Here is a 25,955-nt window from a genome sequence, read left to right as displayed (position 1 = left end):
TACACTCAGTTGCCAGTTTATTAGGTACGCCTAGCTAAAATGAATGCAGCATAATACAGCAGTCCTTCAAATAAAGCCCACCTTCATGAAGGTTGTAATTATTTAAAAAAGTGGTGCTTCAACTGTCTGTTTCTCTTGTTTAGCCTCACCTCAATCATACAAATCTGAACTACACCCCCCGAAATGATTCTACAGCTGAATCAACACCTCTTTAAAGTAGCTTGGGTCATGAAAGTAGGGTTTACTGCAGGGCTGTTGTATTAGACTGAACTAGTTTTAGCTACAGGTGCACATAATTACTTTATTTCTTATTCACAATAACATTTTTTTTATTATACACACAAATTATTATTATTTGAGCAGTGTCTTTTTGGATTTTGGTGATACCTTCAAAGCTGCTGTTAATATTAAATGACCCTCTAGGTTAAAAAAAAGGCAAACAGATGCATAACTCTGTGACTTGAATTTAATGATAACACAGACGATGCACAAACTGGGGCGACGCATCTCGCGGGCAGTGCAACACAAATCTCCTACGGCACCCTTCATCCACTGATGCTGTGGCCAGAGAGAGCATCAGAGATGTAAAGGGAGGAGGCTGGTTAGGGGAGGGGCTGAGAGAGGCAGAGAAAGCGAGGGGAAGAGGCGGACACTCGGCGGCAGCAGGTTTGTGAGAGCAGCTGCCAGAGGAGGAGGAGGAGGAAGAAGGAAGGAGGAGGAGGAATCAGAGCGAGAGAAACAGTGTGGCTGCAGTCAGCAGGGACACAAACACTGAGAGGGAGAGGAGGAGACACAGAAGAGAAGGTGAGAAGGTAGATTTGCTCTTTTCTGTCCACGTTTGTCTGTTTTTAAAGCCTTTCTGCCTTCAGCCTGAGGACGACGTATTGTGCTCACACGAGACGGCGGAGCATCCAGTTTGCTTTTCTTCCTCCGCCTGCCAGCTGACGGCATGCTGTATCTGGAGAGAGCAGAGCAGCGTAGCACTGCAGAGTGATGCAGAGAGATGGAGGAGAGGGAAAGAGGGATGGAGGGAGGGCCGGTATTATGCTCCACAGACATGAGGAAGTAAGAATAGAGAGGAAGAGGAGGGGAAATGGAGGGGAATAAACATCTGCCTGTGCTTCGCTGTGTAGCAGTGAGGGGGTGGGTGTATGGGGATTGAGGAGGGGGTGCAGCGTTTGAGTGACAGCGTGCAGGAGTGTGTCAGCCGTCAACATCAGTAGTTCCCCTCCATGGTGGAGATGATATAAGTTTCTGCCTGACCACACCCTCTGCTCGCCCATATGAGATCAGATTATATGACGGATGGTTTTGTGATTGCATCGGTGTGAGTGTGTGTGTGTGTGGTGTGTTGGATGCTGGCCAAACATGCTCAGTGTTGCCTCCCATTACTGTCAGGGCAGTGGATTAGCTGTGTGTGAGCGTTCATTCTCGAGGCAGGCGAGGAGGCGAGCCAAGACGCTCAATCATGTACTGACCGAGACTCTCAGGACGCCTGCATAGATATATACTCTCTGCCAGTGTGTGTGTGTGTGTGTGTGTGTGTGTGTGTGTGTGTGTTTATGTGCCTGTGTTGTGTCAGTACGCGAAAAACACACGTGAAAAATGCTGTAGTACAAAAGGCTGCAGTGCTAAATACTCATCCAGCCTTCTGCTCCTGGCATTCGTCAGATTCTTCACTTTCATCATTTGGTGACTGATACAGAAATAACATCCTCCACCATATTGCAGAGGCATGTAGCTCAGAGTGAGGGCGAGCGGTCCTGAAGGAGGGACAGGAGCGGGGTTGACTCCCGTCATCTGGCAAACCGAAGCAGTCAACCCTCTGAAAGGCAGCCTGTTCAGAACAGCTTGACCGAGCATTTGTTGTTTTAGCGTCTCGATGCCAAGACATTCTCACAGCGCTGTGGACAATGCATTTTCATTAAGAGCCGTTATGTTTGAGAGGGGGGTTCCTCGCGCTCCCTATACCCTCACAGGCATCGCGGTAACCACGCCAGATGGCAAATTTAGTGTGATAGCATCTTTAGACATACGTGGAGAGATAAGATGTATTCTAGCAGATCATAAACAGCGTATACTGTCCTACCAGGATGAACAACAGCATCAGTCGCTATAGCAGCTGGTCCAAAATGACATATGTTTAAGTGGCAAAGTCTTCTAGAGGCCCGGAGAAAAAGGAGGAAGTCAGGCGTTCTTTAACCTTAACCACATGTTATAGTAACCATGATGACGAAAGTCACCAAACGATGATCATTCCCAAAACTTAATCAAGTTGTTTTTGTGCCTAAAACTAATCAAACCTCAATCAGAGCATCACCGCAGCATGAAATCGATTTTCAAACAGTGATTTTTAGCCGTTTTTGAAGCAATGCCGATGGTGCATCAGATCAGACGCTGTGTTGTTGTAGAGACCATGACAAACAGGGTATTTTGTTGTTTAATTTTGTGGAGCAGTTGGTGGTGGTCTGTGTTTGGTGTGTGTTGTGAGTGCCCCTTTCTTTTTGACCTGCCACCACTGTGTTGATGGTCTGGTTAATGGTCTAAAGGATTACCTACAACCTTTAAGAGGGTACAGTAAGTGAACCCCACCCTTTTTTTTTTGCTTCTACATCCCAGCCTCTTCAGTACTTCCCTCTTGGTTTCTAAACATAAACACGTGATCTCAGTAAATTAGCCATTTTTCTGCTCAGGAAAGTCTTTATTTGTGTGACTTTCATCTAGAAAAAGTTAATGCAAACATTTTGAAACCAACTAAGGCTGAAATCACTGGTCGGTTCATGGATCTCACTCAAAAATGTGGATGTAATTTTAATCAAATCGTACTTTCTTTTCTTTTATTTTTTTATCATGTGGTACAAACACCTGCGGTTGGGAATCGCTGAATTAATCAGCAACTACTTCGATCATTTAAGTTCTTTATCAGGTGAAAATGTCAAACATTGTCTGGCTTCAGATTCTCCAGTGTGACGATCAGCTACTTTCATCTGTTTGATGTAACTGTGAATTGAATATCTGACACACTGGTGGCTTTTATAGCCGTGCTTAGCTTCAGCACAGCAGTGGCTGCTCTGCGGTACCTTTAGAAGCTCTTAAGGCTCAAGTCTTACTGGATGAGGGACTCTGGGAGACCTGAGGAAACTCTTGGCGCTGTGTCGATCGCAGCGAGGGCCGCCGATGCACTGCCGAACCTCCTGACGTCACGCCACCTCCAGGGCTCGTGACTGAAAACAGGAGAATAAAGTGCTTCTGCATGAGCTTGTGTGACAAAGAAAAAGATGAATCAGGGATAAAAAGCCTGAAACAGAAGGGAGGAAGAAAAGGGAGAGTGGGATGAAGAGGGAGGAGCACAGAGACAGGATGTCTGAGTGTGTTGGTCGTGTATTCGTGTGAGTTGAGTACTCTGAGTGCATATTTGAGTCCAGACTACTTACCTATTTATGAATGAGTGTATCGAGTGTGCATGAACAACACCCAGAACTCCCTTCAGTGTTATTTGGGTTTACATGACTCTTATTTAACACAGGATCATGTTATTAATGCTGTAACAGCGGTCGTGACGGCTGATCCGTCTGCGTTTCAGCTAAATGTGTCTACATGAACGTTATATGACGATGGCTGTTATCTCATCAGCTGACTTGTGAGCTTTTCCCGTGACCTCACCGGGGCTCCATCATGTTTGTGTGATCTGCAGCTAAGCTCTTAACTAGATTTGAACTGAAAATGTCATTTTTACTGGGACGAGATGCAAAAAGTGTGATGTCTGAGTCTATTTCTGGATCGGTGACGTTCGGCGATTTGATGTTTGTAGTCGTGTTTTTGCAGGAATGTGGTGCTTTCTGAAGTCGCGTAAGAGAAAGTGTGTATAAATATTACAAATATTGCCCGCAGGCGTTAGTGAACATTTCTTTAAAGCAGACTGCAGTGTTGATTCTCAATGGGATTTAGCTGTTTCATTCACTGTTAACAAAAACATTGCTAATGGAGCTTCATCACTTGACTTGATAATCATTACCTGTTAATATTAGCGTCATGTTAATATTTTCGCTTTTCTCGAGAACACACAGTGAACTGACCTAGGTTGAAAATCTATGAACACGCTTGGCCTTAGCACTGATACATACTGTAAGAGCACAGACACAGCAGCATTCATAACAGCACATTTTCCAACCAAGATAAAAGAGTATAGATTTAGCATTGTATTCCCAAAACATTGTTCGACTCGGTGCGGACAATTAAAAAATAAGTCAAAATTGATAGAGCGAACGTTCTATCTTATTTATTCTACGCAGTATTCTTCCTGGGCCCACATTACCCACAATGCAATTTCAGAACCCACTGGTTATGGCCTGACAGTAATTTAGCGTCTATGGGAAACAGCCAATCTTTCCAGGCTTTTGGTGCACCCAGCAGATATCCAGGTAATATATAATGGACATCTGGGTCAAGATTTCCTCCTCTGTGCGTCTATCATTGTTTATAGTCTGATTAGCAATTTGACTTTTAAGATGATCTCTGTAAACAGATATCTGCACCAACCATCGAGTCAGCAGTTGAGGTCACGGTGACCTTTGGCCACCATAATCTAATCAGTTCATCCTCTAGTCCAAGTGAACGTTTCTGCAGAACTTAACGAAATTCATTCATAAGAATGGGACAGAGGGACAGATGGACAACACAGAAATGCCTCCAGCCTCAGGTGTCACCAGCACGATGGCATAAAAAGATGATAAAAAGCTAACTCATTGCCGGATGGTAGCTGATTGCATTTAGGCCAATTCGTTCCACCTCTTTTACTGTCCAGATTACCTACAATGCAACTGAATGCGTTCTCTCATCAATCTATGTGGAGCATCAGTGTAAATTTCAACTCTGGTGAACTTTGGCACACAAATTTGCATTGCTGACCAATTACAAACCACAGTGCTGAACATGAACAAGCTTGATCCTAACTCCCCCAGTTAGAGGTGCTCCCACAATGCTTCTCTCTGATGACCTCAACAACGTCAATGTAAGAGCAGCTCAGCAGATGAAGTCATTCTTCCAGTTCTTCAGCCGCAGCAGAGGGAGATGAAACGAACCAACACACACGTTTGATTGTTTAAAAGCTGCAATTTCTAAACATATCCGAATCCAGTTTAATTATTCAGAAGAACACAATGTGGCTGCAGTTCTCATCTAATCTAACATTAATGAACTTATTTTCTCTCTTCGGTAGCTTTTGTTTTCTTCAAGCTGATTTTGACAGCGTGGGTGGTGGAAATAACAAAGGAGCTGATGATGTAAAGAATGATGACAATGATGAAGAGATTCTTCATCAAAGGGAGGCATGTTACATGTTGGAACTACTTTGTGTGTCAAGTCAAACCCAGAGTCAGATAGCATGGTCCTCATTAGTCTACATCAGGTCAAGAACCTAGTCCTCATAGTCCTCATACTCATGCATCTAGATGTCTTAACCCTTTAGTTGCAATTTATTTCTGAATTTATTTCCTGAAACTACTTGACAGCTGTTTGCTCTCAATTGTCTCCATTAAAAAGTAAAAGTTGGGTCTCTGTCATTGTTTCAAGTAAAATGTCCCCGTAAACCACCAAAATCAGACACTTGAATATCCAATCCATGTATTCCTGAGTTCTTGAGCTATGGATTAGACATGTAGACGCATTGTGTGTAGTATGTAATTTGATACTGGCACCATTACAAGTGTGCCGAACCCATTATTAGCAGTTTCTGTTTGCAATGTACCCGTGGATGTCGAGACACTGGGTTACTTTGATGCTCAAGAACACTTTAAAAACCGTGATGATGATGGGACTACAGAGTGAGCTGATTTACTTTGTCTCTTTGTCTACGCTGTAGCATCGACATTGGCAGCCTGTCAGCTGCTGTCAATCAAAGAAAGAAAAAGGGATGACTAAATGTGATTTTAGCTGGATGTGAATAGTACAAATATAAAATAAAAGTGATGGACAGACATCAAATGAGTCCAGAACTTAAATAATCTTGCATTTCTGTCCAGTCCATAATGAATCAATCCATTCACACCTTGTCTTTACTATATATTTGCACTTGTATATTAAATCTTTATTTGTCGATTATTTCTACTGTCTACAAGTTCTGTCAGTCACAAGACGGATGAAGGAAACTTTAAACAGGTTTCTTTGCTGGAGATGGTTGACATCAGTGAAACAAACCGTCATTGAAAAATGAATATTGATGCACAGTACAAACTGAAGCTCGTATCATTCCCTGAGACACCGTCCTGACAGTGTTTTTTCCTCCTCTCTGAGTTAAATATAATGAGTTTATATAGAGAAAATCCCCACTGACACGCTTGAGAATAAAGAGATTGTCTCTTGTGTGATCCCACAGATTCTCCTGACAGAACAAAAAAAAAAGAAGTGCTGCCTCCCTCGTTCATCCTCTCCTCATCCCTCTTTATGGCTCTGTAATAACCCCTCTGTTCATTATTCATGAGCTCATTGCTGTCTCTGTACGTCTCAGCTAATCATTCGTATTGTGTACCATCAAAGCACAAGGATACTTTTAGAAATGCTTTAGGAGGAGCGAGAAAAATGCAAGCTTGCAGTATAGAAACATTAAAGTAAATTTCAGGCTGACATAGCGAGCTTGCAGAGATATGAAACAATACTGTATGTGTGTCTGTGTGTTATTGTGTGTCATAACTGATCGGAGTCAAACCTGGAGACACCATTTAAACAGCTGAAACACTGTTTGTCATTCCAACGTTACATTCGGGCAAAAGTAGCATCAAAATACTGCAGAGTTACAACAACAGCACGGATGAAGGGAGACTGATGAGGATTTAGACATCTGCAGTTTGTTCATGTCGCGTTCAGGAACTCTTCACTATCTGCACCACATGTAGATGTTAATGTTTCTGTATCATAGATAACCTGAATCCCATTTTAAGTCACGATAAAACACACACAGTGGTTCAGTGTTGGCTCTACATTGAATATTGGATTATGAAAGTGTACAGTACATTATGAGACAAGTCTACAGCATGTTCAACACAGCACATGGGTGTTTTGAACTAAATGCTAATGTTGGCATGCTAACATGGTGATGTTTACCATGTTCATCCACTTAGTTTGATGTGTTAGCATGCTAATAGTTGCTAATCAGCACTGACGATGGCAAAAAGACGTATAGACATTAGACTCTAATGAGATGAGATTTAAGATGATATGCTGATAGTAAAATCATCCTAATGATATGACTTTTTGCCTTAAAGCTGCATGTTTGAAAGAACGCCTTCCTCCCACTCGTCTTGATGGACTGTTTGGCATAATCTGGGACTCTATTTATCTTCTCCATCCTTTTGTCTTTTTTACTCCACTTAAGTTTATCTCCATTTCCAATCCCACACCTGCTATTCCTCACCTGTCCTCTAGATGCCACTGTAGACTCTGCTTCTCCTCTGTACCACCTGACTAAATCATGTTCCTGCACAGCTGCTGCACGTTAGCTCCACCACGAACTGGATGTTCCCTGTCAGTTGTTTCCAGTATTGTTCCTGTTCTGGCCATCTGCCTTAGCCGTCTGGTCTTCACCTTGCTGACTGTAAGCTGCCTTTTGAACAAGCAAAAACTTTTTTTAACCTCACTGCCACGCACCTGTTTGTCCAGTTTGCATATGACTCCATAGCTTGTAATCTCAGTGGCTGGCAGGCTATCGAACTTCAGTGTTACACTGGCGTTTTTTTTTTTTCTCTTCTATGTCTTCAGATAGTGGAAAAGTAATCTTAAATATTGTGTTTCTGACAGGCTCGTTGGTTTCTAGCTTCACTGTCTCTTCCTGGAACAGTGTTTCTAGATTGGGGGCTTTTTGAGCAATTATTGCAGGAACATCTCAAACATGAAAAAAATGGGGAAAACACTAAAAATATCCAGGTTTAACCAACCACACACTGAATTACTACTAAAGAGCATTCATAAATAATGAGTGATATAAACTCTACAGTCTCTGTGCAAGGTAATACACCAGAAAATGATGCATCATCATAGCAGGCCTCCATGAGGAGGTGGACCCTGTGACATTAACAGCCCTGTGCTGACTACATCCGTCATAATGCTTATGTTTATTTTACACATACAAAGCAGGTGAAGCACTTGGGCCTCTGCCCCTTTTCTAAACAGCCTGATCTCACCAGAGGAAATACGTTGGTGACGTCTGATTATATAAAACAGTGTGTGGATGTCACATCTTTAAAAAAATTATCTTCTGTTCTGGCAAAGATGAAATTACAGCATTTAATGTTACTTATATAAAAATGTTAATACTCTTAATTGTGTTGCTCTGGCTTTGTGATGTTTTCTGCTCTTGTCTTCGGACCACAGCGGTATGATGGAGTCTGTGGTTTATGTTATTGACCCGTGTTTCCAGTGGTAGGAAGTATGGAGACTATTGAGTGGAGTGACAGGGATATTGATCGGCAGGGGCTGCGATTAGCCAGCAGTCTGCGCAGCACTTCAGCCGACTGTATCTTTGAGTCACTCAGAGATCTGCCGGCATGTGAATATGGATATATAGAAAGTTACTGTACAGCAGACACTGCAGAAACAACTCTTAACATATTTTTTAGCCCATTACTGAGGCTGAGAATGATTTTCTTAAATCATAATATAACGACATTGGAATTCCTTTCAATACAAATCAAGTGGTTTACACTAGAGCAGTGTGGCTCTGGGAATGACAATATTTCAACAACTACATGATGGATTGCAATATAAGTCTGCACAGATATTCATGGTTCCCAAAGGATGAATCCTGAAGACTCATGATCCTGTGACTGTTCCTCTAGCGCCATCATCAGGCCAACATTTGGTTTATAGCCAGAAGGTTAGCATGCTAAACCGAGATGGTGAACATGGTAAACGTTACGCTCGCTTAACATCAGCATGTTAGCACTGCTAGCATACTAGTTAACTTCACCCACTCTGTCCTGTTATGTTTCAAATTACTGACAGTTTCGTGAAACAATAAAAACTGTACTGGCACTGGAAATGTATAAAACACACAACATGCAATGCAGATATTTCCACTTAGATAAAAAGTATTCCCGTCCTACAGAAAGAGGACGTGGATGTTTTACGTGAAGCTTTATAGGGTATAGCGAAAAGGGCAAGTTTACAACACAACTCACACTGTAAACTATATAGTCACATGTGTGATGACATGCATCCCACAGAGTAACGAGCCATCAGTTATATTGAAGTCCACCGTCCGTCAGAGCTGTATGGCACAATGTTTTATTTATTTCATACAGGTCTGTGCCGATCATCCCACCCTCTTCCTGTTACCTTTCACGCAAACCTGGAGGGCGTGTTGAGAGTCGCTGTGATTAATAGAACCAGCAGTGACTGTTTATCTTACTAGTACTCCTCTATAATACCAGCAGACGTATGCGTACACACCTGCACATTCACAGATGAAGTAATTGCACTGGAAAATGGGAAATGCAGCCTGGACTTATCGAGTGAAGCCTACAAGGAGATGATTTATGGCCATAATTACCGCACATGGGTCTCCAGATGCCTTTATATCAGCCGTACACACTCACACAAACACAAAAACGCCATTACCCTTCTCTTTTTACGCTATTTGCGAGGAGTACAAATCTTTTTTTATCCTCCCAAACAGAGAAGTCTCACAGAAAGCAACAGTCAGCATCTGTATGGAGGTTATAATCCATCTCTTTCTCCTCCTCCCAGGTTCGCCCCCACCCCTCACCTCACCGACCCATGAAAGAAGCCATGCCGGTCCTCACAGCAGGAGCGGGTGAGATGAGTTGGCGCCGATGCTCAACACATACTGACCACACTGTTTGAAACCTGCTGTGCTCCATCTGCTCATGTTAATCTACACAAGGCTTTCCCTGCTCCTCTCCTCTGCAGGGCTGCATGAAACGTTGGCCCTGCTGACGTCTCAGCTGCGTCCTGATGCCAATCACAAAGAGGACATGGTCTTCCTCAAAGATGTCTTCAGCGAGAGGAGCCTGGGATACCTCATGAAGGTGAGGGTATCACTCCTGATTCCATGAGTAACATCATTGTTTACACACAGTTGTGTTATGCAGCCATGTGCCATTAAATGTGTGTATGCAGCTTTAGAATATGCACACGAAATTGTAAACATAAGTCATGTTAGACATTAGAAGAGATGACAGTGGAGGCGTTTTTGGTGGAAATGTAGACTGTAATATATATAATAATAATTTGATTTCCTCGACCAAGGATTTGTGTCCCCTTTATTTCCCTTTTTACTCATTTGCACGATGTCTCAAAAACAGAAGATTACAGATTTTTTGATTTTGGTAGAAAGTTAGCTCAATAAACACATATTTGGAGCAAATCCTGATGCACCACAGCACTTATTTGGATACAGAAAAAATAGGGCAGATGTGTCCGATGACACTCGTGACAAATTTCAAAGATGTGCAGTCTTAATGGAGCACTTTTTTCTAAGCATATGTACGATATCATTTCAGATCTGCTCTAAAACCGCTGTAAGGAGCTTTTTTTTAATGAGTGGGTTCCTTTTTTGTTTGTCTCGTGCACGAGGATGCACGTGCACACATACTGTATGTGCACGCAGGTGACAGTGAAAACAGATGTAAACAATCCAGGATTTAAAGGATAAATTGGTTCTGAGGTTTTGAGTGAGTGAAATGTTCATTTTTTAGACATCAGGGAAAATAAACTTGGATTTGTTTATAAGAAAACTCCTGAGGGCACCTTTTAACCTTCAGGTTTTTTGATGAATGTTTATGTGATGTTATTTATGTAATAAAGTACACGGGTTTGTGTTACAGATTCATGAGAAGTTGAGACAGTATGAGCGACAGAGTCCAACACCCGTCCTCCACAGCGCCTCGTCTCTGGCAGAGGATGTGAGTTCATCACACACACACAAACACACACACACACATACATAATCCTCCCACACACACACCCGAAATTAGTTTTCCACTTGGGCACAGCAGTCAGTCACAATGAGTTAGCTCCCACAGAGAAGCAGCGCAGGTATCAAAAGTGAATTTTAATGTTCTCGAAGTGCTGAATCATTCCGCTGCTCATCTAATGAAACTCCATATCCTGCCGCTCTCTCGCTCTCACCAGTCATCAGTGGGGGAAACTGCTGACCTTAGCTGCGTGCTGCTTATCTTCCCCCTGCGTGCCCGTCTGTGCATCCGTCTGCATTTATTCTACCTTGAACCGCAGCGTGCATTACCGACATACACGTGCACAGGTTCGTACCAGGTCGGGGCTCACGCTTCATGCTTCGCGTGTGTGTTGTGGTCGGCAGGTGGCGGAGGAGCTGCAGAGCGGGCCGATGAGCACCGAGGAGAAGGAGCTGCTGCACCTGCTGACGTCACCGCATCTCAAGGTAAACACACAGGAGGAGACGTGGCGCTGGCGTACGTTCATGCAGACATTTTATCTGCCCCGACATCAGCCTGTAACTTCATCTCTGAGGCCGCTCGCAGATTCTGGCAGACGTCAGGCTTCTCTCAGCAGCTCAGCGTCAGCACTGTAATCTGCAGCACGTCTTTCTTCTGTCCCATCAGGCCGTTCTCTCCGTGCACGACACCGTGGCCCAGAAGAACTTTGACCCCGTGCTGCCGCCGCTGCCGGACGACTTCGAGGACGAGCTGGAGGAAGAGTCGGTGAAGATTGTGCGGCTGGTGAAGAACAAGGAGCCTCTGGTGAGCTATGATGGATGAGAGTGGGGAGGTGAACATCAGAGCCTGCAGGAGAAAAGGGACCTTTGCTCCTTTTGTTAATGATTGTATTCTGTCTGTGGTCCAGGGAGCCACCATCAGGCGGGACGACGCTACCGGGGCGGTGATCGTGGCTCGAATCATGAGAGGAGGTGCAGCTGACCGAAGCGGTAAATTATGCTTCTTGTCTTTTTGACGCTCTGGACTCTCTCAACCTGCAGTTCTAAACCTGAGGGCTGGAACACAGACACGAGGACGTGAACTAACCTAAAAACTGAAAGACTGATTCAACTGCTCACATTCAGGGCTGTAGACATGAGCCTGAATTCACCCTTTGTGAACCGCCATCATCTCTCTCTCGCACAGGAAGCATGGTGCTGGAGTGCACACTGAAAACAATCCCTAATCATGTCTGGTAAAATGTATTTCAGTGTTGTCTTAAAGCGCCTGTGGATGCATTATTCAAGTATGAAGAAAAAACGGTCATGTGGCGTTCATGACCTCAGCACAGAGGAGATACTGAACAGGAGCGAACATCACTGTCTACATCGACATAATGGAGAAAAGGAGAAGTCAACCATAATATACAGTGTGCCTGCATGTATGTTATCATTAGAGTCCCAAGTCAAAAAGTAGTATAATTTAGTGTATTAGAAATATAATTAAAGTATAGAAAAGTCATTAGAAGTACACCTACGTCTTCTAACTAGATGTAGACTAGAAGTTCTGCTTAAATGTATTAAAAATGAATATACTAATTCTGCAATACTTAAAGTGGTATTTAAAAGTGACTTTATTGTAAGTGTATTACAAATTGTACTTAAGTGCACTTTTAAAAAGTTTACTTTATTACAAACACTTTTAATAGTACTAAAGTGTACTTATGAACAGTATACTAATGTTCAAGTGCTTTGTGATACACTGTTAGCAGCTTCATTAAAGTGTACTTTAATTTCACTTCAGTTTAAGTATATTTAAGTATATTTCCAACACACTGGTGATATAATACAACTGTACTGCAAGTGTGTTTTAATCGTCATGAGTCCTGATTTCCACTGGTGGACTTCAGTAATTGAGCAACTATTTACACTTCGAGTGTACTCAAGTACTACTCAAGTGGTACTCAAGGACTACTTGAGAATTCTTGAGTATTCTTGAAGGTGACAAAAATAGTACAAAGTGTACTAAGTACATTCTTCAAAAGTCTAATTTAAGTATTAAGTTTAAATACTTAATACTTATCAATTGAGTATATTACTTTTTTGTGCTGCTCACAACTTCTGCACATGCACCCTTTGACCAGGCGTCATAAGTACATATTGATTTGTATTAAGAGGCAACAAGCAGAAACGCTAAAAAAAACACTGACCTGCACAGGTGTGCTCATCTGTTTGTCCCTTCAAACCGTCCAAACCACACGTGCAAATCATCACCGACTTAAACAGTGGCTGCGAATGTTAAAGATGAGGCTTTGGGACTTTTTTTGCTGTATAGTTAAAGAAATGGGAAAGACTCAAAGATTACGTGCAAAAAAAAAAGTTTGCTCATGTGGACGACAGCCAGGACGCTGCAGTAATGTAGCACAGCCCTCAGGAAGCTGAGTGGCCAGGACGCCCCAGGAGGCTCCGCAGTGAGACGGTCTCGGTGAAACAGTTTTCACAAAAACTCTGCGTGTACGGTCTGTACGGGCTAACAAATCAAAACCTGATCCTCTGCTGCCAGTGAGATGAAAGCCACAGTGAGAGCGAGATGCAGCAGGAGGAGATAAATGAGAGGGATGATGTGGTAGCTGCTGAAACCCAACGCTCACCACGAGTCCCCAGAGAATCAATCACGCACCATATAGACTCAGATCCTGTCGTGGGCGTTACCATGGAAATATCAGCCACATGCAGGTGTGTATGTGTGTTATTTGGCATTAGAAACACGCATGCTGGGAGAGTCAACTGATCAATGTTCATATCCATTAATCATTTATGTCTTCCTCCGTTTTCTTGCTGTGTCAAGTGATGGAAAAAGCTGCCGTCAGCGAGGAGTCTGAAGCTGCAGAGAGATTTCAGAATTAGCCTCAGGTCTCTTTGTATGTCTGCTTACATTATACATGTATGGATGCACAGTAGTGTGTCTGCTATGCGCCGCTCCGTCCTGAGGGAATATTGATCTGACTTCTCTCAGCCTTTGATTTCATTGTTGTGGCTGCAGCTAAACAGATCACAGCTGAGGAGAGAGGCGGATCTGTATCTGCGGATCTGACAACGACACCGATGATTAGATACGACCGATAAACCCCAAAGACCCAGGAAGCCGCCTGAACAGTCTCTGTGCTGTCACTGATGCACTCGGTCTGCGTCCTCATAAGGTCTCTCCTCCTCACAGGTTTGGTCCACGTCGGAGATGAACTCAGGGAGGTGAACGGAGTCTCTGTGATCCACAAGAGGCCTGATGAGATCAGTCAGCTGCTGGTGAGACAGACGGCTCTGCTTTACTTTCAGCGTGTAAAGAGTTCGGCGATATAGAAGTTCTCAAAAAGACAATTTAAGACTGGGTGCAAGAATAATTTACCAATTAATTAATTGAAAGATTGATATTTCCTTCTCTTTGTGTAAGACTGTAAACTGTATTATAAATTGTAATATTTCCTTTTTAGCTTCTTTGGTCCATAATTTTATAATGGAATGTTTTTAAAAATTAAACCTATAATTTGTACTTTTAAGCAATTTCATATCCAAAAAATAAATAAAAAAGTGTTGCTATACTTGTTGAATTTCATATCCTGTTTATGCAATAATTGTAATTCTATGTGAAACTGAACCAAATCAAACTGCATCAAAACAATTCAAATCAGGGATTTTTTAATCTAAACTCGTTGTTTTAAAGATAGTTCTGGTTCTGTTAGGGTTAGGAGTCTAAGCCCACTGATGTATTGACCACAGTCAGAAGCTCGGTGAGGCTGGAGGTCGACACAAACACAAACATAAGAGCAAAATCATTCAGATATCCAGAAAAGCACTCAATGTGTGTGTTTCTGCACCCAATTAAAAACCCCCAACATCTTACTTTGTGTTATGAAGCAGTATTTTCAGCTGTCCCTTAAAAGCAAAATCCACTTCAGGGAGCCTTCAAGTATATTTGCCTTTAATCCGAGGCTGCAGTCACAATCTTCTCTCCCCTGCTTCCTCTGTCTATTTGTGATCTAGTCCCAGTCCCAGGGCTCCATCACTCTAAAGATAATCCCTGCCATTAAAGAGGAGGACCGCCTGAAGGAGAGCAAGGTGAGACGAAGCATGAGTGACTGAGCTGCTCAGTGAAACTGCAGCCGAGAGGAGACGCTCGGTTTTTAATCTGTGGCACTCCAGATTATTTCTGCCAACAGTGGGCTATTTGAAGATCATCATGAGGTCCACGCAACCAGACAGACAAACAGCTTTGTCCATTTTTATTTACCGTAAATCTTTTGGTTTTGGATTCCAGGTGTACATGAGAGCCCTGTTTGACTACATCCCGTTGGAAGACAAGGCGACTCCCTGCCAGGAAGCGGGACTTCCCTTCAAGCGGGGCGACATCCTCCAGGTCGTGACCCAAGATGACCCCACGTGGTGGCAGGCCAAGCGCGTGGGAGACAGCAACCTGCGGGCCGGACTCGTCCCCTCCAAACAGTTCCAGGAGAGGTGAGAGCACCCGGGGGTCGCGTCATGTGTCTGCAGGCGTCGAGTGAACAACCCGTGTGGAGTCGCACCAGTGCCAGGCCTGTGCAGTGCTGATACTCGCTTTATCCAGCCATTTGTAATCTGTTAAACCCACATTCATGTGTTCCACTTTGAGGGGTCAACTATGATTAGATGGAGCATCAAAGCGGCGTGGAAAAAAATGAATCGAAACACGGCCTTGAATAGGTGCATGCTGATGGTGTTAGTGTCATAATCTGTCGGTAAGATGATCTCAGCGGGCTGGGAGGTCTCTGCCAAACACTGCAGCGTCTGTTGGATTAATAACCACAGCTTAAACACAGAGAAAGACACAGGCCAGAGGGGCGTCCGAGCTCTGAAAAGCTCCAGTATGGAGTTCCATAGGTTAAGTAAATGTTTAAGATGAAATAACGCTTTTCTGCTGATGCTGTGGGTTCATGCTGCACTTTGAGCTTTGGGTTGAAACAATGACGAATGAGAAAAATGTCTTTAAATGCATCAGTGAGACTGAACAAAATAGCATGAGCTACGGTCTGCTGAATGACAGACAGCCTACCGGGCACAGAGCCTCTGTTTAGTGATATTTCTTGTTAGAAAGTCAAACAACCACAAAACCTGCAAAAGACCCACAGAGAAAACAGCAACAGAGAGATACAAAACTACCGCAAGGAGACATAAAACGACCAAAAAGATGAACAAAACGACTACAAAGAGACAAAAAGCAAACACAAAGACACACAAAGCAACCACAAAGAGACGCAAAATGACCATGCAGAGATATTTAGCAACCATAAAGATGCAAGAAATGACCAAAAGACTCGCAAAATGAACAAAAAGAGATGCAAAACAACCACAAAAAGAGCATGAAGAGACACAAAACGACCAAACAGAGAAGAAAAACAACAACAAAGAGACATAAAGCGAACAGAAAGAGACATAAAACGACCATGAAGAGATGCAAGATGACCAAAAAGAGGCGCAAAATGACCAAAAAGAGACGCAAAATGACTACAAAAAGACATAAAGCAAACAGAAAGAGACATAAAACGACCAAACAGAGAAGGAAAACAAGAACAAAGAGACATAAAGCGAACAGAAAGAGACATAAAACGACCATGAAGAGATGCAAAATGACCAAAAAGAGACACAAAATGACCAAAAAGACATAAAGCCAACACAAAGATGCACAAAATGACCACAAGAAGACGTAAAATGACCATAGAGATGCAAAATGACTGAAAACGGAGGCAAAACAACGACAGAGACATAAAATGACCATGAAGAGACATAAACGACACAGAGACATCCTGTGGTTGCTTTGTGTCCCCCTCAGTTTGGGGGTCTCTCTCATATGTAGCAGCAGGTGGGTGTTACATGTTTGAGCCCAGCGGCTCGTTGTCTCACGAACTGTTGATGTTTGTTCCTCTTTCCTGTTTAACTCTTTTGTTTCCCGCCTCTCTGACTCTCCCCGCTCACCTTCCCCTCGCTGTTTTTCTGACCTGATGATTGTCTTCCTGCCTCCTCTTGTCTTTGGACGCGGTCCTCCAGGCGACTGGCCTACAGGATGAAAATGGGCACGCTCCCGAACCCCAAATCCCCCAAAAAGCCCGTCTGTAAGTTTCTGCTTCGCAGGATTTCTCTGCATCTGTTTCATAATCACACTTCACGACCTGCAGCATCTCTCAGCTCGCTGTCAGCTCTCCTCTCCCCACTGATGCACTCGCTCACTGTCATTATGGGACAATAATATCGCCGCTGGATAGATGCAGCAGTGTTTTCATTGACATTTATTGACCTTTTTTGCTGGTAATTGGCATTCTGAGAGGCATTAGCGTTCACTGTCCGTCCTCGCCGCGCTGCGACGTAGACGTGTTTTAAAGGGGATGAGGGAGAGACGGCGGGGGGGCACAGAGATGGAGGGAGGGATCACAGATATGAATTAATCTCTTTCATGTTTGGTCCATCTGGCCGGCGAGCACTTCAGCTTAAGAAGATCCAGACAGCTTTACAAGCTGCGCCCACTGAGAAAAAAAGCCTCAGCGATACGCTGCACGTCTCACTTTCTCGCTCGATAGTATAGAGGAGGTGTGCAAACAGACAGGTGAGGGGGGTAATGTGAGCGTTACTCTTCGTGGCTCGTAAGCTACGTGCGATCCGATTAGGCCCGAGCCACGGGGAGACAACAAGAGCTTAGCAACATGGCAGCTAGCCCCGCTACGCCACGCAGCAGCGAGCCTGCGGGGGCTCTTCTGTCTCGGCCTCCCTCCGCGCTTCTCCAGCTCTCTGATTAATTCCCCTAAATCCCAGCAGGGGCTTTTTAAATGTGGACCCCCTCTCCCGCCCACACCCTCATCTCGTCTCGTCTGTGACGTCACTAACGACGACCAAAAAAAAAAAAATCTTCATCTTCTTTTATCATCATCTTCATCTTCACCTGATTTGTCCTTCACCGTCTCTAACGCTGATGTCTGACACTCTGTCTTTCCCTGCTGCAAACGATGTCAGATGACCAAGGATGTGATAAAGGTGGGCAACAAACACGATTCAACACACACACACACACACAGAGAGAGAGAGAGAGGCTTTGAGGCCTCTATGAACATTTTAGTTGTGTGTTTTTGTGTGTTTTGTGTGTCTGTGTGTGTGTGTGTCTGAGTGGGGTGTGCATTTGGGATTTCTACTGCTTCCAGCTTAATTCCTCCCCCCCTGCTGTTAGTGCACCAGAATAGAGATTCTTTGCCTCGTGTGTGTGTGTGTGTGTGTGTGTGTGTGTGTTGTACCAGGTGATGTGCAGGCAGAGCAGCATCCCTGGAGACTTTAGCTCGACCAGGCAGAGGTTGTTAAAGATAACAATAGCTCCTCTTTTCTTTTGCGTCATGCTCAGTCTCTGTTATATTTCCTTCTCGTTGCTCTGCTGCAGTTTCAGCTGCTTTTTTAATGTTGTTTCCTCTTCTTTCTGTGCTGTAAGAGCTCCCCCCCCACCCCTCATTTGTGTGTTTTCTAAAATCAACGCATATTGTCACACATTAGACTTGATGAAAAGAAAGACTGTAGACAGACTGAGCCAGGATCAGTGTTTTTCTTTTGCTGTGGAAATGTGGATTTGTAGGTTTGTGTGTGTGTCTGCGTGTGCGTGCGTGCGTGCGTGTGTGTGTGTGTGTGTGTGTGTGTGTGTGTGTGTGTGTGTGTGAGGCACTTTGAACCTCAGCTGGGGTGTGCAGGCTTGTTTCCGTATGTGCGGCGGTCACGTGACTCTGCTCCCCTCCAGGTGAAGGAGAGCTCTCTCCTCTCCTTTCTTCTCTCCTCTCCCGTCTCGTCCTGTCAAATCTCTCCATCAAGCCTTCGTTAGCGGCCTTCATTACCTCTCGGCTGCCCCTCCGCTCTCGCCTCCTGTCTGCCTGCCTGCTGCCTGTCGCCTGCCCTCTCCAGCGCCCGTGGCCCGCCCCCCCTCTTTAACTACTCCACCTCCCCTACTCCTTAACTCTTCCAGGTCTCTTACCCTGTGCTTACCCCCTCTTTTCCCTGCTTGCCTCCCTACAGAGGACTGTGACTGTGAGGGCTATTTCAATGGACAGTACATAGGTGAGAGCGTGCACACCTTTCTCCACCTCCTTCTCCCTATCTGCTCTTTGCCTGCTGCAGCCTGGCTGTCCGCTGGTTCCCCGGGTGCTTCTGGGCTGGGGGTCAAAATGACTGCTTGTAGGGTTGACCTGTCTGGGGCCGGGGGTTGAGGGATAAGAGGAAGGTTAAATGATGGGGTTAAAGACGGTGCCGGAGGTGGAAGATGGATGAGGGTTCCCGATTTATTTGGGCAAAGGGAAGACGAGTGCAGACGTAGAAAAAATGTGTAGGTATCGGCTCACACTTCCGCAGGTGCCAGTAACAGATCTGCGTCTTCAGAGGCTCTGCTGCATAATTAAACCTAACAGATCGCTCAAAGTGTCAGATGTCAGAAAGGAAACTTTATTTCCAAAACATTATGAGTCTGTAATTTATTTCTGAGGAAGTTTCCTGAAAAGCACTGTGTCACTTGGTGCTACTTGAGAAACAATGAGTCCACGAACACTCAGCACAGTTAGCATCACATAATTACCAGTAAAACATTAATAATCAGGTGGGTTGAAATGGAGCTTTCTTTGAAGATAATTCTTATTGTTGTATTTATTGCTGTTGCTGACTCCCAAAATGACACATATGGCTGTCGATACGATGAAGGCTGACCTCCATGGTGTGAAATCTTCATCCTCACTTCGTTAACATCATGAAACCGTCACAGTTTGAAGAGGTTAAGGCACCAAAACTACTTGGTCAGGGCAAAAAACAGTACTAAGTGTCAGGGTTAATCAGTGCATCACTGTTGTAACATAAGTCTGTTCACTTGAAACGGGTCAATGTTCACAAACGGCAGACTCCAGGGTGAAAGTCCTCTGTGTGTCTAACTCCTCCGAATGTGGACTTTTTGCTCTTTACACTGCGTCACCTCACTTCCTCCTTTGCTCCTGTCATAATTACTACGGCCACTAGAGGTCACCGCCCGACACTAAACTTAAATATGGGTCATAATAACCTGCTTGCAGAGTCAACCTATATGGTCGTTTTTGTAGAGAGAAACTTTCCTGTAAATTGTTAGAAAGTACGAACCTGTAAAATAAAATATTACCATATATTACTACAGTGATGGTGAGTGTTGGTACTTGTTGAGCTTAAATAAATGGACAGGCATTTTAATTGAAATTGGGGTGGAGGGAATACGTGATTCCCCTTCATCCTCAACCCCTCTCTAGCCTTCCACTGACCTCCCCTCCCTCACCCCTCTTCAGCCCAACCTGACCCCCATTTACTCCCCCACATCCTGTGAGCTGCTGGAATGATGATAAAGGAGTGATCTAAACACAGCTTTTCAGCACCTCCCCACCGTGACACATGTTCAAACACTATCTGTGCTTCCTGTCGTGCATTCTGCTTTGAGCTCTCCATCCCTCCGCCCGCCCCCTCCACCTTGCAGTGTTTGGATCCTCCTAAACCTCCCTCCCTCCCTCCCGCCCACCCCGCATCTGACTAACCGCCCCTGCTGCCGTGCTGTGGCCAGTGCACTGCTTCCCCCTTTTCCCAAAAGACCCTCCCCGCAACCCCCATGAGGGCCCTGCTGCGTTGGACGCATTGCACACTCAACCACCAGGCACGTTTGCTGCTCGTTCACCCTGTGTGGAGGTGTGAGGCTGGGTTGTGTGATGCTCTAACGCCAGTTATAGTCTCTCCTAAGTGTAAAGCAGTGGCGCCCTCCTGTGGCCAGGTGTTTTCCTGGGAATTTTATTCAGGTACAGTGGCCGGCTCATTCCCTCAGGTACACACCACTGACGGGGTATACAGACAGTCCTGGCCATGGGAGACGCTGATTCGCAGTCACTCTCTGCTCCTGACGAGGTGTTTCTCAGGGCCAGGCTGTCCTGTCTGTCCTGCCTCAGCACCGTAGCCTCGTTCAAAGCAGCATGCCTTGTTTGGACCATAATGTTGGAAAATGATGTGTGTTTTCGGGTCACTGAAATCCGTTTTGAACTGCGGAAAGAGTCTTCATCACTTTTAAGAATGAATCCAAAGAATGTTTGTCTGCTTCAGTCTCAGGCTTTTAAGAGTTGACTGTCAGCTGCATGTAATCCAGGTTTCAGCTGAAGCATGATTGGCTCTAAGTTCAGCTAATATCTCACATTATTTACACTTGCAGATAAGAGTGAGCGTTTTTCATTCATGTGCACTGTACAAAGGTTTTTAATGCATGATTATCTATGAGTTGGTCTTGACTTTATTGCTCAGTGCACTTATCTAATAACAGAGATTGTATCTGCATCATGGAAGTGAAGTAGTGCACTCATGTTAAGTATTGTTGTGTAAATAACTTCCACGACAGTCTGACCAAAGACCTGCTTTTTTTTCTGCTCCTTCTTCCATCTCTGGCCTCGCTGCAGCTGGTTTACGGAGGAGTTTCCGTCTGAGTCGCAAGGACCGGCAAGGATCCTCCGGGGAGGGCTCCGATCCCGGAGACCCCGACTTCCTGACTTACGAAGAGGTGACCCGCTACCAGCAGAGGCCTCATGAGAGACCCCGTCTGGTGGTCCTGATTGGTGAGACTGAGCCACTGAAAGGCGCAAATATTCTCCTGTGATGATAGTGACACCTAGTGGATCAAACTATGTGTTGCAACATACAGGTGACCCATTTCTTGCAGCTTTTTCAGCACGATGATGCATGAGGAGTTAACCAGCTTTATTTTCTTCTCTCCTTTAAACACACAATCGGCTCACAAAGGGTCTCTTGGAGCACGGATCAATGAACTGAAGCAGCGGGTGATAGCTGAAAACCCACATCGCTTTGCAGTGGCTGTACCACGTGAGTCACTAAACATTTATACACACATGCTGATCAATGACCCAGCACTACACTACACATACAAGTAAATCCCTCTTTTGCTTTCCCACAGATACGACCAGGCCCAAGAAGCCTCACGAGAAGGAGGGTGTGGAGTACCACTTTGTCACCAAACAGCAATTTGATGCCGATGCTTTAAACAACAAGTATGTTCACACTGGTGCTGCAGTGCTTTTGTGTAGACTTCTATGATTTGCATCCTGCTGAAGTTGAGGTTTTGTGGTTTCCCCCCAGGTTCATAGAGCACGGGGAATACAAGGAGAACCAGTACGGCACAAGTATAGAGGCTATCCGCTCTGTACAGGCCAAGAATAAGATGTGTGTAGTGGACGTGCAGCCTGAGGTAGGGGTCACGTAACAACCACACTGAGCACATCTGGTTTAAAGTGCATCCACATTCATCACAATGCGCTCTGTTAACATGTCACGAGTTACAGATCCTGCAGGCGGCAGCAGTTTGCTGGGTGCATGAGAGCAGGCGGTCGCATCAGATCTGCTCACCGTGTGGAGAGTCTGATGCATCGCTGTTGACTTCCTCCTATCATGTCTGAGTTCTGACCTCTGTTTGCTCTGTCGTATGCAAATCCTCCACCGCTCCAGGCCCTGAAGAGGCTGCGGACAGCGGAGTTCAAGCCCTATGTGATATTTGTCAAGCCTCGTGTTCCCGAGAGCAGACGTCGCCGCAGCGCTGCCACCTCGCCAGGAGGGGGAGACCATGGCCGCGTTACAGTGAGTTCTGAGTTTTATCTTATATATAATACAGAATAAACTTTACTGGGTATCAGTGGAGGGGAAATTGGGTCAGTTGCTTCCACTGTACAACATAAAATAGATAAAGGGAATAAGAAATATCTTAGAGAATGTTCCAATGTAAGAAATATGTAAAAAATATGTACACTATATAATATAAATCAACATTTAATAGGAAGCAATATGAAGATAGACACTATGTGTGCTACGCTACAATAGAAAGTGACCGTCTATCCAGAAATATCTGTTGTGCAAAGTTCTATATCAAGTAACTAGAATACTACAACTGTTACGACTTTACTATAATAATACCAAGAATAATATATAATGTCTCCTAATGTCCAGGTGTTTGTGTTCAGGTGGTCGTCAGTTGCCGGTAAATATATGACATAAACAGGACCAGTGGAAAAAGGTCCTGCAGGGTGTAAAAATGGAAGCAGGCGTGAATATTTACCGCTTTGGTTACTAACCTCTGGGCACATTTAACGTCACAACAGGCAAACTCGGGCCTCACTCGTCGCTACCTGTTGGCCGAGGGCCAGCTTCACCAAATTTGAAACGTCCAGGCTTGTTGTTTATTGATCAAACGTTTATTGAAAAACAAATTGTCGCGCCGCGTGCGTGAGCATGCAAGAGCCGACTCACAAATTTATCTGCAATTTGTAGGCAACAGTTCATTTCAGTTTAATTTAGCACTTTATTAATTCAGCTTGGGGAAATTCAGTTTTTACACTCTGTCATTAGGTTTTCACTACACACACACACACACACACGTAAGTGGAGCACTGTCATGGTGATGGCGCTGCTACATAGTCGACACTTCAAGCAGTTCAAGTGACAGTTTTACAAGGAGAAACCAAAAGTTGTGACGCTAGACGGTCTCGCTTGTGGAGGATTTGGCCTTCAGGTCTTCTGCAGGACTCTTGTTAAGGGATGCATCCTTCAGAGGCTTCAGCTTAGGGGCAGACCTGCTCAGCAAGCTGTGATTCTGCACATGTCTCTATTTCTGTATAAATCATTTAATTTTGCTTTCTGCAACAGGACGAAGACCTCCAGGAGATGCGTCAGTCTGCCATTCAGATCGATCAGCAGTATGGACACCTGGTGGACCGAGTCCTGATCAAGGAGGACTCGGCCAGTGCCTGTGCAGAACTGCGAGGTATCCTGGAAAGGCTGGAGCGAGAGTCTTTCTGGGTGCCTGTCAGCTGGGTGCGGACCTAAACTTACCCCCCCCCCCCGCTTCCTCCAGAAGAACTTTACGAACGACCCACCCAAATCCTGCACCGGTCCTCTCCTAACGAGCTGATCCCCCTCCACCCCAAAAGGCCTGCTGGCCAGCCTGGGAGTCTGCTGGACTCCCTCCACGTGACTGATGCAAGGCTGATCAGACAGCCGTGAAACCGAGGCACCAAAGGGAGGGGATGATGTCAGATGAATACCTCATCGTATGGGGGTGTCGCAGCAGATCGGCGGCTCTCCCGGCCGCTTAAATGCCCAAAAATCGGAGTCTTTACTGTCACTTCCTCAAGTCAAATTTATTCAGGTTCGGTTTTAATTTATTTATTGACTTCAAAGACGAGGGACAGATGAAGGTTTGTGGCTGAAGAAGCGTTTTATTCCTCAGGCTGTCACTCTTTCTAGCTGCTGGAGGGTGTCAGGTTTGGGATCCCACTCAGAGGATTGCTCAGTCAGTCGGCTTTATTGTGACTCTTGTTGGAGTACCTTTAGTAGCATGTTTTTTTTAGTTTTATTCAACTCAATGCCAATCGAATGCTTCCTGTTACTTGTGACTGCTCCTGCATCCTGTACAGTATAAGAACCACTCATAGATTCAACAGGAGTGATTGTTATATACAAGTGAATGCCATTTTTTTTTGCTAAAACCATGATTTCCACACTGACACAAGCAAAATTATATCCAAATGGAATGTGAGAATTTTATTTTCTACAGAGCTGTTTGTTTTTAGGAAACGCATGACAACTGATTATTTAATCTCAGATGTACATACTGTAAATGCGACTCCTCGTGTGCCAACGAAAGATCTCGTAGCACTTCAATGCAACCTGTTTACCGTCGATCCCCGGGAACCCGCGTCTGTTTGTGTGTAGAATAATGCTGTGCACGAAGTTTGTGCGGATGGATGTCACAGTGTGTGTTCGCATACGCCAACCTGAGATGCTTCTCCGATGTGCAGGAATGGGGGTTTGTACAGTTTCCTTGCACATGACTGCAGAAGAAGGGAGGGGTACTAGATGTCTGTTTTCTTTCATAATCAGGGTTTTGTTTTAGCGATGTCTCGTCAGACTGGAGATACAACATCCAAAGATTTTACACAACTGGTGAATAAATCCATCAACAGGGAATTAATTTGCAGCTATCAGCAATATTCTGTTAATTCATTTATTAAGTAAAAGAGCCAATCACTCCCTGCTACAGCTTCTCAACAGTAGGGATTTTGTTTGTTGTTTTGGAGTAACTTAGACTAAACAAGCAATTTGAAGACATCACCTTGAGTTTTAAGGTGACATTTCTCACATTTTATAAAGAAAATAATGACTTGCAGCCCTATTTTAAATTTAGTCTGACACTGAGCTAAGACAGGATAAATCTGATATCATCCTGGCATAAGCAGAAGACAAATACAGTCATTTTTTTCCAGACCTACTTTAAAAACACTGAGAAATCCCCACATGTGCAGTGAAAGAGTTCCTGGTCGTCGTAATTGCTCCTTTTTTCTCAAATGGCCGTGAAAAACATCCCCTCTGAACCACTTTAATGAAAGCGATCGGGATCTGACAGCAGAGGTGCAAGTTAGCCAAGCCTTTCTGTTTCAAAGTGATCTGTTTTTCCTCTGCTGCTGCTCTGCGGAAGCCTCGTATTAGCTTCGGCTGACCTTAAGTCATTTTTGCACAGAACAGAAGGGTTTAACCACTTCAGGAAAAAGAAATTATTACAGCGACCAAGAGCTCCTTCAAGGTACACACTGGCATGTGAGTATTACGTCAAGATTGACTTGAAAAAAAGGTGAAACTGTCCTTTAATGACACAGATCTGTATGGGATGACAACATTTAGGATAAACTATTAATCCCTCGCTGGCATTTTCTCAGTATGTGTTGAAAATGAAGCAGCTTCCAGATCCCTTCTGTTCTTTTTAGCGTTCTGTTGATCTCTTCATGTGCTGTATGATCCCTGAATGTTGAGTTTGTAACGTGACATGTAAAAAGTGCCATAATAAAGCTAGCTGAATGGAACGTTTGGTATTTCATTACAACAGTGCTTTTAAAAACTCTGTAAGACTGCAGTTTCACTAACAGTGTGATGTCAAAGTGTTTAATGTGTGTGTTTA

The 25,955-nt window shown here is 44.4% G+C and overlaps 1 protein-coding gene across 1 annotated transcript; it reads left to right on the top strand.

Annotated features, from left to right (window-relative positions):
• The first annotated feature begins 9,768 nt into the window (after window positions 1–9,768).
• Window positions 9,769–25,740, top strand: mpp3a (membrane palmitoylated protein 3a). The gene is made up of 18 exons (XM_041956898.1): window positions 9,769–9,805; window positions 9,922–10,040; window positions 10,839–10,916; window positions 11,333–11,413; window positions 11,595–11,732; window positions 11,836–11,917; window positions 14,124–14,209; window positions 14,945–15,019; window positions 15,219–15,415; window positions 16,982–17,046; window positions 17,939–17,959; window positions 18,974–19,015; window positions 21,397–21,552; window positions 21,737–21,817; window positions 21,909–22,002; window positions 22,091–22,199; window positions 22,457–22,585; window positions 23,648–25,740. Exons 1-18 carry the CDS (start codon window positions 9,769–9,771, stop codon window positions 23,825–23,827), a joined length of 1,770 nt encoding a protein of 589 aa, XP_041812832.1. The 3' UTR covers window positions 23,828–25,740.
• Window positions 25,741–25,955: the final 215 nt, after the last annotated feature.

The sequence above is a fragment of the Chelmon rostratus genome, chromosome 17, assembly GCF_017976325.1.
Source record: "Chelmon rostratus isolate fCheRos1 chromosome 17, fCheRos1.pri, whole genome shotgun sequence".
In the NCBI taxonomy this organism is placed as follows: Eukaryota; Metazoa; Chordata; class Actinopteri; order Chaetodontiformes; family Chaetodontidae; genus Chelmon; species Chelmon rostratus.
This window is presented reverse-complemented; position numbering and strand designations above follow the sequence as displayed.